General features: G+C 37.4%; 3 protein-coding genes across 3 annotated transcripts in view; 2 read left to right on the top strand and 1 right to left on the bottom strand.

Moving 5' to 3' along the window:
• Positions 1 to 15,759, top strand: part of LOC133531515 (uncharacterized) — an 87,797-nt gene that overhangs the window by 52,245 nt on the left and 19,793 nt on the right. The window lies entirely within an intron of this gene.
• Positions 1 to 15,759, bottom strand: part of LOC133531513 (uncharacterized) — a 68,144-nt gene that overhangs the window by 35,945 nt on the left and 16,440 nt on the right. Inside the window, exon 2 of the mRNA XM_061869776.1 lies at positions 4,613 to 4,716. Coding sequence (XP_061725760.1) covers positions 4,613 to 4,716 — 104 coding nt within the window. The remainder of the gene's footprint in view (positions 1 to 4,612; positions 4,717 to 15,759) is intronic.
• Positions 8,147 to 14,610, top strand: LOC133531514 (uncharacterized). Its single transcript, XM_061869777.1, has 6 exons — positions 8,147 to 8,923; positions 9,067 to 9,309; positions 10,686 to 10,886; positions 11,676 to 11,871; positions 11,963 to 12,064; positions 14,180 to 14,610. Exons 1-6 carry the CDS (start codon positions 8,913 to 8,915, stop codon positions 14,603 to 14,605), a joined length of 1,179 nt encoding a protein of 392 aa, XP_061725761.1. The 5' UTR covers positions 8,147 to 8,912; the 3' UTR covers positions 14,606 to 14,610.

Raw genomic sequence — 15,759 nt, 5'->3', positions numbered from 1 at the left:
TGTTTTTCGCATACTTGAGTTTTTACAAGCTTTTATAAAACTTAATCTTGGGACCTAAACTTGACACTTGAATTTTGGTTTATGTAAATCGGAAGAAAAGTACGATTTAGTATTTTTTTGGAAACAAAAAACATTGTTTGTACAAGTTTTTATCGCTTACCGTACTTTTCTTTCGTGCGGTACGTTCAGAGTACTCTGGCGCTGATGCACTGCTGCCTTTAGGATACGGTCCTGTGCGGTCGTGTTCATGAGCTTCGCACCGTGACATCACACGCGACGCATCGGACAGGTCAAGGGTCTCCTTTTCTTACAGAATAAAATGTTAGGTATAAAAGAAATAGTTTAGCACAACCTTTAATGTGTAGAAAAAGACGTATTTAAGTTTCGCGTCGTACCCTGGGTATAAAAAAAAACAAAAGACACCGTTTATTTCAGATCACTGATCCATAACGACTATTAGTATAAACTTAAAACTATGCTATTTAGGTACTTAGAGAAAAATAAAAATGAGAACTTATAACTAAAAACTAAGATGTGTGGAGAGTAGGAGCGCAGGTTGCCATACTCTATTTCGCTGCCCCAATTGCCACCTCCACCCAAAACTTTATAACGGGGCACTCGAGGCGCTCGGCCAATACCTTGAGTAGACTATTGCTGCTGCCGCGCACCCGTCTCAGCATGGAGGCGATTCTTTTCTGCCTAATGGCAAAAAAGTCATCTACTCGCGCCTCAGCGAACATGCCGGACGCGCTGCAGTGCTTCGACAGCCGCAACAGCATCCTCAAGGTTGATTGATTTAATTGAAAGCGGGTGTTATTTGATCGCTTCAACAAGCGAGAACTATTAATAGATACCTAATTTGTTTTTACTGTAAACTATACCTAAACCTTGGTACCTAGTCAAGATGCCAATCGTTCGCGATATAATAATCTCTGCATTATGCAGTGCACCCTAGTCATCTGGAAAACGAAGCACATACGGAACGCGTTTCTGTTACCCATTACAGCGGCTAGCTACAGCCCGAAAATTCCCACCAACTGGGCACATTCCTTACAAAGGGTATGTGACACACTGTACATTACTCTGCTCTCAGGACTTCTACATCCCTACTCACGGCGTTCGAATTTGCAGTGAGTAGAGTTCACTCTCACCTTCAGCAAAACCGAAAAACCTAGACCTATATGACTAGTAAAATAGCCGAAACAATACGAAGCATCACTCTAAATGGCGCTACATGTAACGCCCCTTACACTGATACAAGATTTTCATCTAATACTGTCAAAAACCAGTGCATGATTCAACCTTTACCGGTCGCCGTGGTAAGACCTAGGATTTACCAAATCCATGTCGGTAAAAGCCCGAAGTGAACAATAATTATTTCACATTTCGGGGTTTTACCGATCGGCATCGGTAAAACCTAGGTCTTACCGGTATATCCTAGATTTTACCGTACTTCGGGCTTTTACAGTAACATATATATTTGAAATAGTCTTTTTTTTTATTTATTTTTTAAAGTTGTGAGTGAAGTGCCTTATGATTTTCGATAACACACGAGAATGTGGTTTATAATTAAATAAATAATAATAATAAATATTATAGGACATTATTACACAAATTGACTAAGTCCCACAGTAAGCTCAATAAGGCTTGTGTTGAGGGTACTTAGACAACGATATATATAATATATAAATATTTATAAATACTTAAATACATGGAAAACACCCATGTGAACAAATCTCCATGCTCATCACACGAATAAATGCCCTTACCAGGATTTGAACCCGGGACCATCAGCTTCATAGGCAGTGTCACTACCCACTTGGCCTAACCGGTCGTTTATAAGTATGTGTATTTTTGTGCACACACATAAATCGCAACTACGAGTATAGTGGGGTAAAACAATTTTTTCAGAGTACATCCAAGTGCAAAAATATGTATCGAAAGAATCGTCTCATAAATATGGTACTACGCTCTTATTACACTGGAATAAGATGCTATGGGATATATTTTTGAGTAAGATGTGTACACCCATATTTTTACACTTGACTGTACTTAATACAAGTATTCGAATATTCTAATACCAAGAATGGGTTGAATATTTATCGTCGATATATTCGAATTACAAGCCCTGCTCATGACACGCCTGATTTTAAAAAAAAGTTGAATGTGCCGATATTTATCATCAAAATTTGACAAAATTGGATGAATAGATACAGCGTTCCCTACTCTGTAGGTACTATATAAGCGCAATTTCATCAGATGTCCTACAAAATTTCTTCCTTAAAAGACTCCTGCTTTCTGGGCGCAAAACCTTTTAATTTTATTTTATTTTATTTACGATTTCGTCCGTAAAACAGTTATTTTTATTTCGGTTAAAGTTCCTATCAAATTAACCGGTTTACAACAATAAAATCGGTTTCTTCCTATGTGTCTTTGTTTATGCGGCACTCCACCAGGCCGGCCGGCCGTGTCGTCGCTCGTCGAATAAACCGGTTTATTTAGGTTTATTTAGCTATTTTCAAAAACGGTTCGGAGCCTTGTTTGAAGCTAACCAAATTTTATAAAAAATGACAAAGAAAAATCGACAAACTAAATAAAAATGTAATCTTACCAGATACAGAATCGGGCAGTGTATGTAAATGTAACACTATACGCTAAATCACCGGATTGTACGAATGAGGCCGAGAATTGAAGCTGCGACCGCAAAAAACTGGGTTACAATCATTATGTGCGTTGGTCTTGATTTGCGATCTCGTGTTGTTGAGTCTTGTAAATTTAATTAGATTTACAGACTTTATACCACGACGGTGAAAAATAAGCATACGGCCCGCCTTATGGTAAGTAGTTACCGTAGCCTATGGACGCTGGGAACTCCAGAGGTTGCCGACCGTATAAAAATCTGTACACTCCTTTTTTGAAGACCTCATACTGATATATAAACCTCATATTAGTATATAGGCATTTGAACTGCGTATTACAACTAGTTGTACGTACAGATACAGATGTATTCGACAAATCTATCTGACAGGTTCTGTCTGGCGGACAAATCTGTCAATGACAAATCTCCTTTTTTATCGCTCTCTCTCTCTATAACTTTAATTTTAGCGGCCTCCTTGCCTACGAAGCTTGGAATCTTGGGATGGGCAGTTATACATATGTGTGTTTATCACAAATATTGGTTACTGAGTTATAGATGTTTTCTATGTATATGATTATTAATACATACATATATAAGTATATATAAGTATAAGTGTCGTAGTCTAGTACCCGCAACACAAGCCTTACTGAGCTTGGCCGATCTGTGTAAAATTGTCCTATAATATTTATTTATTTATAATATTGAGAACATTGACATATACTTAATATCTAAGGACGGGCCTTTCGGGCAATAAGAATTGGGCCAGTACAGCGGTGTCACGTACACGAATTCGAGCCAATCGTTTAACGCCACAATGCGATTGGTTGATGAGTTCGCGTCACGCGCGCGATTGGCCGTAACTAGTTGCGTTAGACTACACGTTTGGCTCGAATTCGTGAGTTACACCATCACACCACTAAACTAGCACCATTCTTATTGCCCGTAAGGCCCGCCCTTAGATATATGTCAATGATTGAAAACTATGTCCTCCCCGGGCCTCGAACTATCTCCATACTAAATTTCATCGTAATCGGTTCAGTGTTTTAAGCGTGAAGGTCACAAACAGATAGACAGAGTTACTTTCGCATTAATCTATAATATTAGTAACTATTCGATCCAGAACCAATCATTCTAGTACCTCTACAAGATACTCTTGTATATCTACGCTACAGTACCGTCAACCGGGGTGAATAGGGACGGCTGGGGTGAATAGAGATAACACTTAAAATGTGATTTACCTGACAATTTCTTAAAAAATACATAAAATAATGGGTAAAAATTTCTTTTTGTTGTCTTTGTCACCCCTAAACCTATTGTCAAACCCTATACACGTGCAACCTGTGGAGTGACTACACTAAAAAAGCCTACAGTGCTCTGCGCGTCCAGTACAATAACGCCTTCAGGGGGTTGTTGGGGCTGCCCTGGCGCTGCAGCGCGTCAGGGATGTTCGCCGCATGGAGAACCGACGGTTTCCAAGCCGTGATGCGGAAGCGGGCGGCGTCCCTGAGCGAGCGTGTTCGGGGCAGTACCAACACTCTCCTGAAGGTGATTGCTGAGAGGATGGACAGCCCTATCCTTATTCACTGGATGTCTCTGCATGCCATTCCAAATTGCAATTATACTTTCTACTAACACACATAATATGGATGTTTTTGTCCGAAATAAATGCTTTCATTTCATTTTTTTTGTCACCAAAAGCTTTTTGTATGAGATGAAATTTAATTTTTAAAATTTCTCACGTAAAATATAATCTACCGCTGGAAAAACATAAGATAGCACTCGATTTTTTTTATTTATTTGATAGAAGACGGAAATAAAAGCGTGACAGAGTGTTCAGAAACAAAGACAACCAAAATAATTTTGACCGTTTTGTCATTCAATTGAAAATAATAGTAGATATTGTATGATACAATTGTCAGATAAATCACATTTAAAGTTTTGTCCCTATTGACCCCGGTTGACGATAGTACTTACATTATACGGGGATATTGAATCTCTCCGAATATAGCTCCGTGAAACCGCTTGCTTATTCCACGAACGCAGATCCCGGCCAAATAAAGGTTTGCCGCTTTCTCCGCCTGCCAAATTTATAAATAGCTACTTGTATAAATAAGTTATTATTCAGCTTAGGTAATGTTTATAAATGGAATTGCCTCGCAAACGAGAGATAAATGCCTTTTTCGATATATAAACGTTGGATAAACACGTTTAGTAAGTTGAGTTATGTTTATCTTATACCTTTAAACGAGCAATTCTTGTATATATATATATATATATATGTATATATATTTCCGGGATCTCGGAAACGGCTCTAACGATTTTGCTGAAATTTGGTATATGGGGGTTTTTGGGGGTAAATAATCGATCTAGATTAGTCTTATGTTTGGGAAAACGCGTGTTTCCGAGTTTTCATGCGTTTTTCTTTCGACGCAGAATATGGTCGCTAATTTCGTGTTACCTGCCGCTGTCCGTCTGGTCCAGCGGGTTAAGACGCGGACTGCTAAACGAGTGTTACGGGTTCGAATCTCGCCCGGTGATTAACTTTTTTTTGTATTTTCAAGTTTATATGTAAGTAATTTTTTAATTTTTATTGTTTTAGACAAGTTTAATTTAGTAAAAAAATGTAGTTAAGATTATTGTACGACATACACCACCATATTACAATAAACAGTTATAACCGAGCAAAGCTCGGTCGCCCAGGTATTATATTAAAGTATGGCAAAATACAGTCAGTAATAGAAGTTGCTAAGCTGGCGAGGTGTTCAAAATGACCTGCACACACTCTTTTATTACTAAAGTTGTGCTAAGAGTCCGGAGCAAGGTCGTTTCTCCAACTTAAACTTTGGAAACCTTACTCACCATACTAAATATATTAAAAACGGGTCATTCACGTGTTTAAAGTCGAAAAACGTTCGACTTTTCCGGGCCGCCAATGCAAGCTCCTGACGATACTCCTCAGTATGAAGACAAACGTGTCGAGCATTATTTGACTTAGAAAACGTGACCCGTTTTCAATATATATAACTGTGTCTCACGGAAGTTTTGTTCGTCAGGAATACAACAGACATAGGTATGTTTTTTAATAATAGCTATAATAAAAAAATTATAATATATATGTCAGACCAGATCAATGACATCGATATGTAGGTAATGTAACTCGTACTTGACCGATTTCGCATACTTTATCGATCGCAACCTTCTCTAGCGCGTTATCTTTAGCCGACATTGAAATTAAAATAGCAGAAATATTTCGCGTAATCATAAGTGTAACGTAACAGTGGGTGGAGACGGATGGGCGAGTAAATGTGTCCTTTACCTGCGAAATGTAAAGAAGGCCGCCACTAGATAAGCTTAGCTGTAATGTTATATTCCAGAGTAGCTTCTGCGCACGTCTTTGTATAAAAGATTGATGAAAAATACCCTATGTGCTCTCCGGTCTCAAACTATGTCAATACCAATGCTCGGAACCGGTTTTGAAAAGAGGAGTAAATACCGGTTTATTTTGGTTTTACTCTGAACTTTCATAAGTCCTCGAACGATTTAGGAACTTTTCACTACGCTATTGATTGTTCAGAAACCAATGAGAAAATTGTATTTAATCCACATATGTGGCAAAGTTATGATGAAAATTTTGAGTTGTTTCTTTATGTCAGCTAGTAGAATTGACTTTTGAATGATAATTTTAGTATTACGTTCACTTGGATTTTATTTGTTTTGTTTTTAGTTTCATATTTAGTATTTTCCTTGCGTTGGTGTGGTGAAATGTTGTGTGTTTTACTCGGAGGCAAAGTTTTTTTAACCTCGCAACGCTCAAGATTCCATTTCTCGAACGACTCGCTACGCTCGTGGGACAATTTTGGGATCTTTCGCTTGCTCGGGTATCAATATTAGTAAGAGCGGTTAAACAACAAATTTGCCCCTTTGTAAAACAAATAACTACGAGTATTATTGTAACCTAAATAAAACCGGTTTATTCGGCGAGCGACGAGACGGTCGGCCGACCTGGTGGTGTGCCGCGTAAACAAAAACACCGACATAGGAAGAAACCGGTTTTTATTGCTCTTAACCGGTTGGAACCATTGGAATAAGGGCATTTATTCTTGTGATGAGCATGGATATTTGTTCCAGAGTCATGGGTGTTTTCTATGTATTTAAGTATTTATAAATAATTTATATAGTAAGTATATATATCGTTGTCTAAGTTCTCTCTACACAAGCCTTATTGAGCTTACTGTGGGACTTAGTCAATTTGTGTAATAATGTCCTATAATATTTATTTATTTATTTACACACTTAAGTATATCATGATACTAATGGACATGGTGTGCTGTGTATGTTTAAACATTCCGCAGTCGTGTCATTTTAAATGTCAAACTTCTATAAAATTATGACGTTTACTTAACACTTGCACCGGCTGGGCTATCAAAATCGCTGCCAACTTATCTTGGTCGGACTCTCGGCTCATCAATTCTCGTTTATAACAGTGTTTAGATGTCTAGTTTGACCTTGAGTTTAGTCCTGTGATCCTGTTCTGTTATTGATCAACGCCAACTGCGTATAAAACATGACCGTGAAACAAGGTTGAAGGAGGCAAGGTTTCTTTTGTTATCTCCTTGTGCCGAAACAGGAATGTAAGGCACTCGAGACTAGGGATATCATGGATATTCGTATTCGCATTGGTATATACGACTTTTCGCATAATTTTTATACATTCGCATTCGCATGCGAATGTTTTGCGAATGCGAATGTGCGCAGCGGTGGCAGCATGGTTGCATTTCTATCACCTGTCACTATGTCTGTCACTTTCGCACTTACTTGTTAGACCGTGACAGGCATGGTGATAGGCGATAAAAATGCGACCGTGCTATCCCCGCAGGTCGTGTTCTACTACTACTACTATTTTCAATTAAGTAATGCATTTGGACCAGTAGTCGGCTAGTCGGCATTTTTAACACTATAACATCCCGTTCTAAGGTGACATATGTGTTATGTAATAACAGTGTAATAACCCTGACATTCGTATTCGCATTCGCATTCGGACATTCGCATCCGGGTCATTCGTATTCGCATTCGCGAATGCGACATTCATGACATCCCTACTGGAAACACAGAAATCGCTTGACAACTTATACATGATTTATACTCAACGTCCGCTGGAAATGTGTTTATGATGGGGCATGGCACACTGCGACCGAATCGCACGTCGCTCCGACGTACGAGCGGGATGTCGCTATAATACGCGCATAGCGTTGTCTCGCTCAAACTTCGGAGCGACGTGCCAATCGGACGCAGAGTGCCATGCCCCTAAGAGTCACACGACACGAACTAACCGCCATAAAATCAAAGCTCTCATTTTAAAAGGACTTTCCATGTATGGCTGGTAATTGTTTTCGTTGCCAGAAATTGTAATATAGGTACATAGAAATAAGTTTTACATACAAACTTCTACATTGTATGCTCTATTTTCTTTGAAAGCACAACAATTTCTTTGGTAAGTCTTTACTATTTTTTATTTTAATATTTTTGCACATCCTGTATCCTGTAATGGTTTTTACAATTCGCAACTGCACTATCTTTCTGAAGTTTCTAATATTTAATTGAGGTAAACAGCGTAAACACTCGAGCATACATAATATTATAAATGCGTAAGTGTGTCTGTCTGTCTGTTACCTCTTCACGCTTAAACCGCTGAACCGATTTAGTTGAAATTTGGCATACTTAGAGATAGTTTGAGTCCCGGGGAAGGACATAGGATAGGTTTTAACCCGGTAATAATCCCGTCTCATCATACTTAATCTAGGCTTATAGTTGTCAATAAAAACCAGACTGGATAAAAATAAGCTACCCACACGCAGACGAAGTCGCGGGTAAAAGTTAGTATTCATATAATTTTATCATCAAATTATTTGCAACAATTCTTTTTTTGCAATGCTTCATTAAGTTAATTGTTATAATTTACTGTGAAAAACTGAATTTCACTACACTTCACAAGCAAGAAACCAAGTGCATTTAACTTTGCATCTTTTTTATTATTTACCAATGTCCGTTGCAAACAGTGTATTCCACTGGTTCCAAATGTTCCAATACGTACTAACAATAACACTGAGAATTATACCTATCTCACTTTTACAACGCTCCCAGCCGCCTTAACGAGCGAAATGGCTACATTATCTTTAAACATAAACGCTTAATCCGGACCAAAGCGTACAAGTATTGACGTTTCTCCGAGTATACGTATGCGTATCGATATTTATGTCAATATACTTGTACCAAAATGGCGTCTCGGTAAGTATTTACTAGGAAAAAAGCACAACTAATACCTGTTACAATTACAAATACTATACCTGAATACTTTAGTGTTTTGATACTTTGTGATGTTTATGATTTCAAGTTTTCGTGTTTTGTGTTGAAGTTATTGCTGTTTTTAGTGATGGTGATGCAGACAAAAGGCTTCGTAAGACAAGTGTCGCTTGGAATTATTTTACGCTCGTGGACGATGAGAAGAGAATCGCAGCCTGTAATACTTGCGACTCTCATATGTCGTTTCGATCGTCTATTTCCAATTTGATGAAACATTTGAAAAGAAAACATGGGGATATTGGAACCGTGGAAACGAAGATGTTTGAAGATGACAAGGATTCAGACTCGGAAGTAGATGAAGCAAATAAAGTGTAAGTTTTGCATTGTTTACATTGTTATAACCTCAAAATATCTATTTACAAACATTTGCTACAATGAGTATATTTTTTTAATTCTAACATTATTGAACAAGCAACAACATGGAACAATGGTGTTCTGGGACAAAAATGATCTCTCTTCCTCGCGCTGTCCCAGCATTTTTCCACGGCTCATGGGAGCCAATAAGGCTAAGATGGTCGGCTCTTTGTCATTTGTCACCATGCCTGTCACATTCTATCATGTATGTAAGTGTGAAAGTGACTGGCATTATGACAAATGATAAAAATGGAACCATGCTCTCTCTGCTGGGGTCCTCTTGGCAACGGATCCCTAGAATTGGCATAGGTACCAGACCTTCGAACCTAGACGGTAAACTAGGCCTTATTGGGATTAGTCCGGTTCCCAAAGTTTAAACTTACACAAATCTACATAATCTGATAGCTCAATAAGGCTCATACTGTGGGTACTAGGTGTAACATGAATGGCGGATTAGCAGTGTTGGTTGCCCTAGGCCCCAGTCCCTGTAGTAACTATGTAAACTAGGAGCCACCTCTTTCTCAGCACCCACTAAGTCCCACGGCTAAGAAGGCTTGTGTTGTGGGTACTCAGACAACAATATATATGATATACACATACTTAAATACATAGGAAACATCCATGAGTTAGGAACTAAATCTGTGCTTGTCACACATATGAATGCCCTTACCGACATTTGAACCCAGGACCATTGGCTTCATAGGCAGGGTCACTTCCCACTAGGCCAGGCTGGTAGTCAAATAGAGATCATATAGACTGCTGCGCCTAATGTCTTACCGCCCAAGGCCCGAATATGCCCTGGCCTTAGGCCCGGATCTGCTCTGGCCTTAGGCCCGGACCTGCTCTGACCTCAGGGTAAATTTTTTAATGTTGAATAAATTTAATTAAATGAAATAAATCTGCCACTGTATAACATGACTATTAGAAACTAATGTAAGTTTTATGTTTTGCAACATGAAACATTCCGTATACTGCAAATTTTGAGTTCTATAATCATTCTTCGACTATTAGACAACCAGTCTGGCCTAGTGGGTAGTGACCCTGCCTCTGAAACTAATGGTCCCAGGTTCGTGTCCTGAAAAAGGCATTTATTTGTGTGTTAAACACAGATATTTGTTTCCGAGTCATGGGTGTTTTCTATGTATATTGTTGCCTAGTACCGGTAGTACAAGCTTTGCTAAGTTTGGAGCTAGGTCGATTTGTGTAAGATTGTCCGCAATTAATTTCATTTATTCCATTTGCCTCTTTCTTTCACAAAAATATACCCATTACCAGTATCCAAACCCATCTTTATCAAGTATCAAGCAAATTTTTACCCACCTGTATATTTTAGTAATCCTGAAGACAAGCTCCAATGCGGCCCCATCCAGGAACACTTCGAAATCACGAATGCGGAGAAGAAAATAGCCACATGTTCCGTGTGCCAAGTGCCACTGACGTATAAGAGTTCCGTGACAATTCTGCTGAGGCATTTACGGAGGAAGCATAATATTGATGTTGGGGATGTGGAGCTCTCGGAGGATGAGGAAAAGAAGTAAGTTTTGTACTGTATGGGTACACATTTTTAGGGTTATCCTCACTAGTTACCAGCAAGTACCTAGGGACTCGGTGCACACTAAAGGAGACAGTTAGCAAACTCAAGACACTGCTAGGTTTCGTGGAGGGGCTGGGGTAACTAGAGTAGTGCTGTCTCATTTTCACGCAAATTAGGCACAATGGTTGTCGATTTGCGGAAAATGCCTAGCATAACTAAGTAACTACCACCAAGATTTTACCTGGTAACTTTGGGGACAGTTAAGAAAAATCTGTTGTTACAGAGGTAACAGCTTGGTGGAAATATTTTTACACTGAGTTCCCTTTTTTATACAAAATTATTCCCAGATGTTACCATCAAGTTGTTAGTTACCAATGGTAAAAGTTGGGAATTTTATTCTCATCCATTACTGTAAACACCTGGAATTAAAAATGTATTATGCATTGGTTACCAACTTATCAGTGTTACCATTACGCGGTATATTTGGCTTAATTGCCCTTGTAGAACAAAAACTTTTATTAGAAACGCCAACCCTACAACAGGGTAATTCCCACTAGTTACCACCAAGTTGTTACCAGTGGTAAGTTTTTTTTTCTCGGTTTTTCCCAGTGGCATAAAATTTGAAAAAATAGCAACAGGTGAGAAAACAATTCCCAGCTTTTATTATTGGTAACAAAACTTTGTAACTTAGTGGAAATAACTCATACAACAGGGTGGGCTAGATTAATTTTTACAAAACGGACTCACTGTTTTTCTTTTTTTTCGCCCATAACATAACGTATGTCACAGGCCCGACTGCGACTCCCCCTCTCCAAACCTACGCTCTGTCATCTGGCCATATTTTCGCATAACGGACCCCGCCTGCAAAGCAGCGCGCTGTCTAGTGTGTCGGAAGCTGCTGTCATACAATACTGGCACTTCTAACCTGAGGAAACATCTTATGCGGAAGCATCCGTTGATAAATCTACCCGGACCAGGAGAAGAGGTGAGATAGCCTAGTTTCCAGAGGCAATATATAAAAAGCTAATATAATAGCTCAGATCTGTATTTGTTCGAATTTTTTTTTTTTGTTTTAGAGAAAAACCATAATTTTATCATCCGGCGACCAACTATACGAGTATGAGGTGGAAGCGGCCGAGGGTGAACACAAAGGGGTTGAAAATGATGACAACGATCAGGTAAGCTTCATCCCTACACATCTCACGTGCTTACTTATAAAAAACAAATATAACTAATGTATTCCTATTTGTCCTCGCCACACGTGACCTCCGCCATACATGCGGCGGGAACGAATGGGAATGAATTAAGTATATTCATCGCCCATATTCCCATGTGAACCCCGCGGTAAAAACTCTCGTTTCTCTAATATAAATGCTAAGAGTGATGTAGTTCGCGAGGTCTTACAGCTCGCAGACCCATTCAATGATATTATTTTATTATTTATAGTTCGTGCCATCCACGATGACGCGCAGATGTGTCAAATCTAACCTTTAGTAACGTGACAATAAGAGTCAAGGCGCACGTCATCATGAATGACACGATCTGTAAGTACTTTAAAAACACCTATCTTATATTTTTAAGTTAATATGGACTATTGGGATTAGGGTTCCCAACCGTACTATATTATATAGTATTGTACTATATTTTGGCTCTCTGTACTATATACTGTTGAAAAATATATAGTACGCTAAAATACTATATTTCCGACATCCTTCTAATTTGTTCAAGATCGATTATCAATTTGATTCTAATCAAATAAAATTGTTTCAAGTATGAAGACAAAATGGCATGAGGAATGCAACAGGGCTGACATAAATTTAATAAAAAGTGAGCTATTAAATTGTCATAAATATGCAGTATGAATTTACTGAATCGTTGTCTCATTTTATAAAAAAATTGACATAACTAAAAAGTGCTCAAAGCTCAATAAAAAATATAAATTTAAACTTTTAATAAATATTGTTATTAAAAAGATTTTTTTTACTCTTTATTATTACTGGGCGTATGAGATAACGAGTGAGCAGTTTTACATATATGACTAACTGATGGCATGTTAGCTGGAGTCTAGGAATAGGATGATTTTGATAACAGAGAGTGGTCTATACAAAAGGAATAATTAAGAGGCCGTTATCGATTTTAGTCGCAACAATGTCAAATTCATAGATTTAGTCGATGAAATTGTACAACTTCTGTTAACTATTAGAAATAACAAGTACTGGTTTCTATTAGCGCGTCTTGTTATCTTTAATTTTTTTTTAAATAGTCTCATTTAATTAATAATGATTGTTTTTCTGATGGACGTTTAGGTAAACGCGCGTAAAGCACTGATTTTGTTGATCTTATTTGTAAATTTCGTAAAGTTTGGACTGCTAAAAATGGTAATTTTGTATTACACATATCCTTATACTTCAACTTTAATAAACTACATTTTTGTTATTATAAATTTGAATTTAGTTATTTGAATGAAAGTTAGACGTAATCAATTTTCTCCAGAACTAACTTCAAAACAAGTGACAATTTCTCTGAAAATCGACTTAATTTCAACGTAATTTTGATACTTAAACAATCTACAACATTTGCTAAAACTGTTCTTATACATAATTTTGTATAATTTACTACCATAGTTTTTTGATGAATTTTTAAAAACTGTCCCTTCTCGTCACATATTACCGGGGACGCACGCTTGCGACCTCATTATTAAAAGGCAAGATGAGAAGACGTGCTAATAGAAACCCGTGTGTTATTTAGATATTGCGTAACAAAAGGAGTACAATTTCAACGACTAAATCTATCAATTTTACATTTTTGCTCCAAAATCGTTACCATAACTAATCTTAACAGAGTGCTAGTAAGTATGATTAAACATATATTACACTTATGTTAAGCATTTTATCTAAAAGTACTATATTTTTTTGAAATGTACTATATTTTTAATGCCTTATTCTGGAAAATACTATATTCCATCAAAAAATAGTTGGCAACCCTAATTGGGATGCAACCCCCCTGTTTGAGTTATTGAGTTACAATTGAATATTTTTATCTATCTATCAGTGCTTTTTTTACAATAGCTTTAGTATTACTAGGTTTATTATTTATGCTTTCAATAACATCGATGGGAAACCTGTTTAGAACTTTTGGTATGTAAGAGGTCCAGATCCTATTACCATATTCATTATTATTAAAAGTGATGAAATTAGGTTCATTGGATAGACTGCGAAGGTTATTTGTCACTTAAGTAAGTATCTGTTCTTTTTACAACTTGAGCATCCGTTATGTAATTATTTTCCTTTCAGAGCGAACCAGTAGCTATCGACGAAGTATTCCTCGACGAATTCAACGGCAGCATAAACCAAATGTCATCCGACAAAAAGTACAAATCGAAAAAGAGAAAACATAAAGACAAAAAACCAAACGTACTAGAACATTCCGACAGTGATGACGAAGTTATTTTAAAGAAATCTAAAGGAGAAGATAGTATAGATATATTCGGGAAATATATAGCTTCGCTTCTAAAGGAATTACCAAAGCAAACATCGAATCGCTTGCAGAAAGAGTTTGTGAAGCAAATAATGAATGCTCAGCTTGAGTGCCAGAACGGATACTCAGAGCCACAGAGCCAGTACTCAATAACTATAGCTGACGCGGGGGCGTCTGTGCCTGAAGATGTTAGGTTTGAAGTTATCACCACCAAACCTGAGGCTGATAAAATAAACGATTAAATTAATATCTGTCATTTTTTTCTTCACTTCACCACTGACTTTGACAGAACAAAATGTGGAAGTAGCATTAAAAATGGTTAAGTTTTCATATAAATTATGGATTATTCCCACTAATTAACACTAGACTCTACACATACTGTTGTGTTCCTGCCGGTGAGTGGAAGGTTGCCGAGGGTGCGGAGTGTTAGGGCCGGCAACGCGCATGTAACTCGTAAATAGGCTACGGTGACTGCCCAACTAGCAAAAACACGCTTAGAATAGTCTCAAGACTACAATTTTTTCGCTCTTATATTGATCTTATAGCATCGTATAAGCCCGGATTTGGGCACAAATTATAAGCGTATTTATTTTGATATCGTTCTAATATCAGTCTAATTGAATGCTGCTTGCATTTACAGTAGTCTTTCCAAAACTTATTTAAGCTACCTTAGGCTAATATCGCTTTTACGTAAGTATCTTGTAAGCGTACATAGGCTTATATTGGTCCAACGTTAGAATCTTATGAGCCTTAATAAGCTTATTTAGATTTTTTGTAAGATCACACAGAGAGTTGAAACATTCTATTTGTGAAGTATAAGTGTACGAGTGAAATTAAATGAATCAGCGTGACATAAATATGTTAGTGTAAGTATTTATCTAACTGTTTATGAATTATGTTTCAATATAATAACGTGCTCGTTATCATCGTGTGTGTTTATGTTTTACGGTATGTAATCACGTGGGAAAATATTATTTACTGTAAAGTAGACCCTGTTTTCCACTTCAAACTTCATGCGCCTGATCAAATATGGTATTTGTATCCGTTTATAATTATTTTATTTCTTTATTTGTACTGATAGTCAGCCATAGCTGTAGGTGTATTTTTAAAGCGCACTATTAGACTATTATAAGATTATTTACACTAAATTCTGCATTCAGAATACAAATGATATGGCCATGTTGAATTAATTAGGGTTCCTTGGTTTACTTACTAAAACCCTAAATACATTTGTTTATCCTTACTAGATCACTTGACACATACTAATAAACTAAATGTTTTTTTTTATTTAAGTGACAAGATTGGTGATGCAAAATGGTTGTATTTATGGATATAGACCATTACTTGATGAAGAAAGACTTCCGCATGTTAAAACATTTAACATGGCCTTGGGAAG

The sequence above is a fragment of the Cydia pomonella genome, chromosome 25 (assembly GCF_033807575.1).
Source record: "Cydia pomonella isolate Wapato2018A chromosome 25, ilCydPomo1, whole genome shotgun sequence".
Taxonomy (NCBI): domain Eukaryota; kingdom Metazoa; phylum Arthropoda; class Insecta; order Lepidoptera; family Tortricidae; genus Cydia; species Cydia pomonella.
This window is presented reverse-complemented; position numbering and strand designations above follow the sequence as displayed.

What these genes read in the sequence shown, in the direction of transcription:
- LOC133531514 (XM_061869777.1), top strand. An exon ending in GTAGATGAAGCAAATAAAGT is followed by an intron (nt 9,310 to 10,685) that starts GTAAGTTTTGCA and finishes TGTATATTTTAG; the next exon opens with TAATCCTGAAGACAAGCTCC. An exon ending in TCGGAGGATGAGGAAAAGAA is followed by an intron (nt 10,887 to 11,675) that starts GTAAGTTTTGTA and finishes CGTATGTCACAG; the next exon opens with GCCCGACTGCGACTCCCCCT.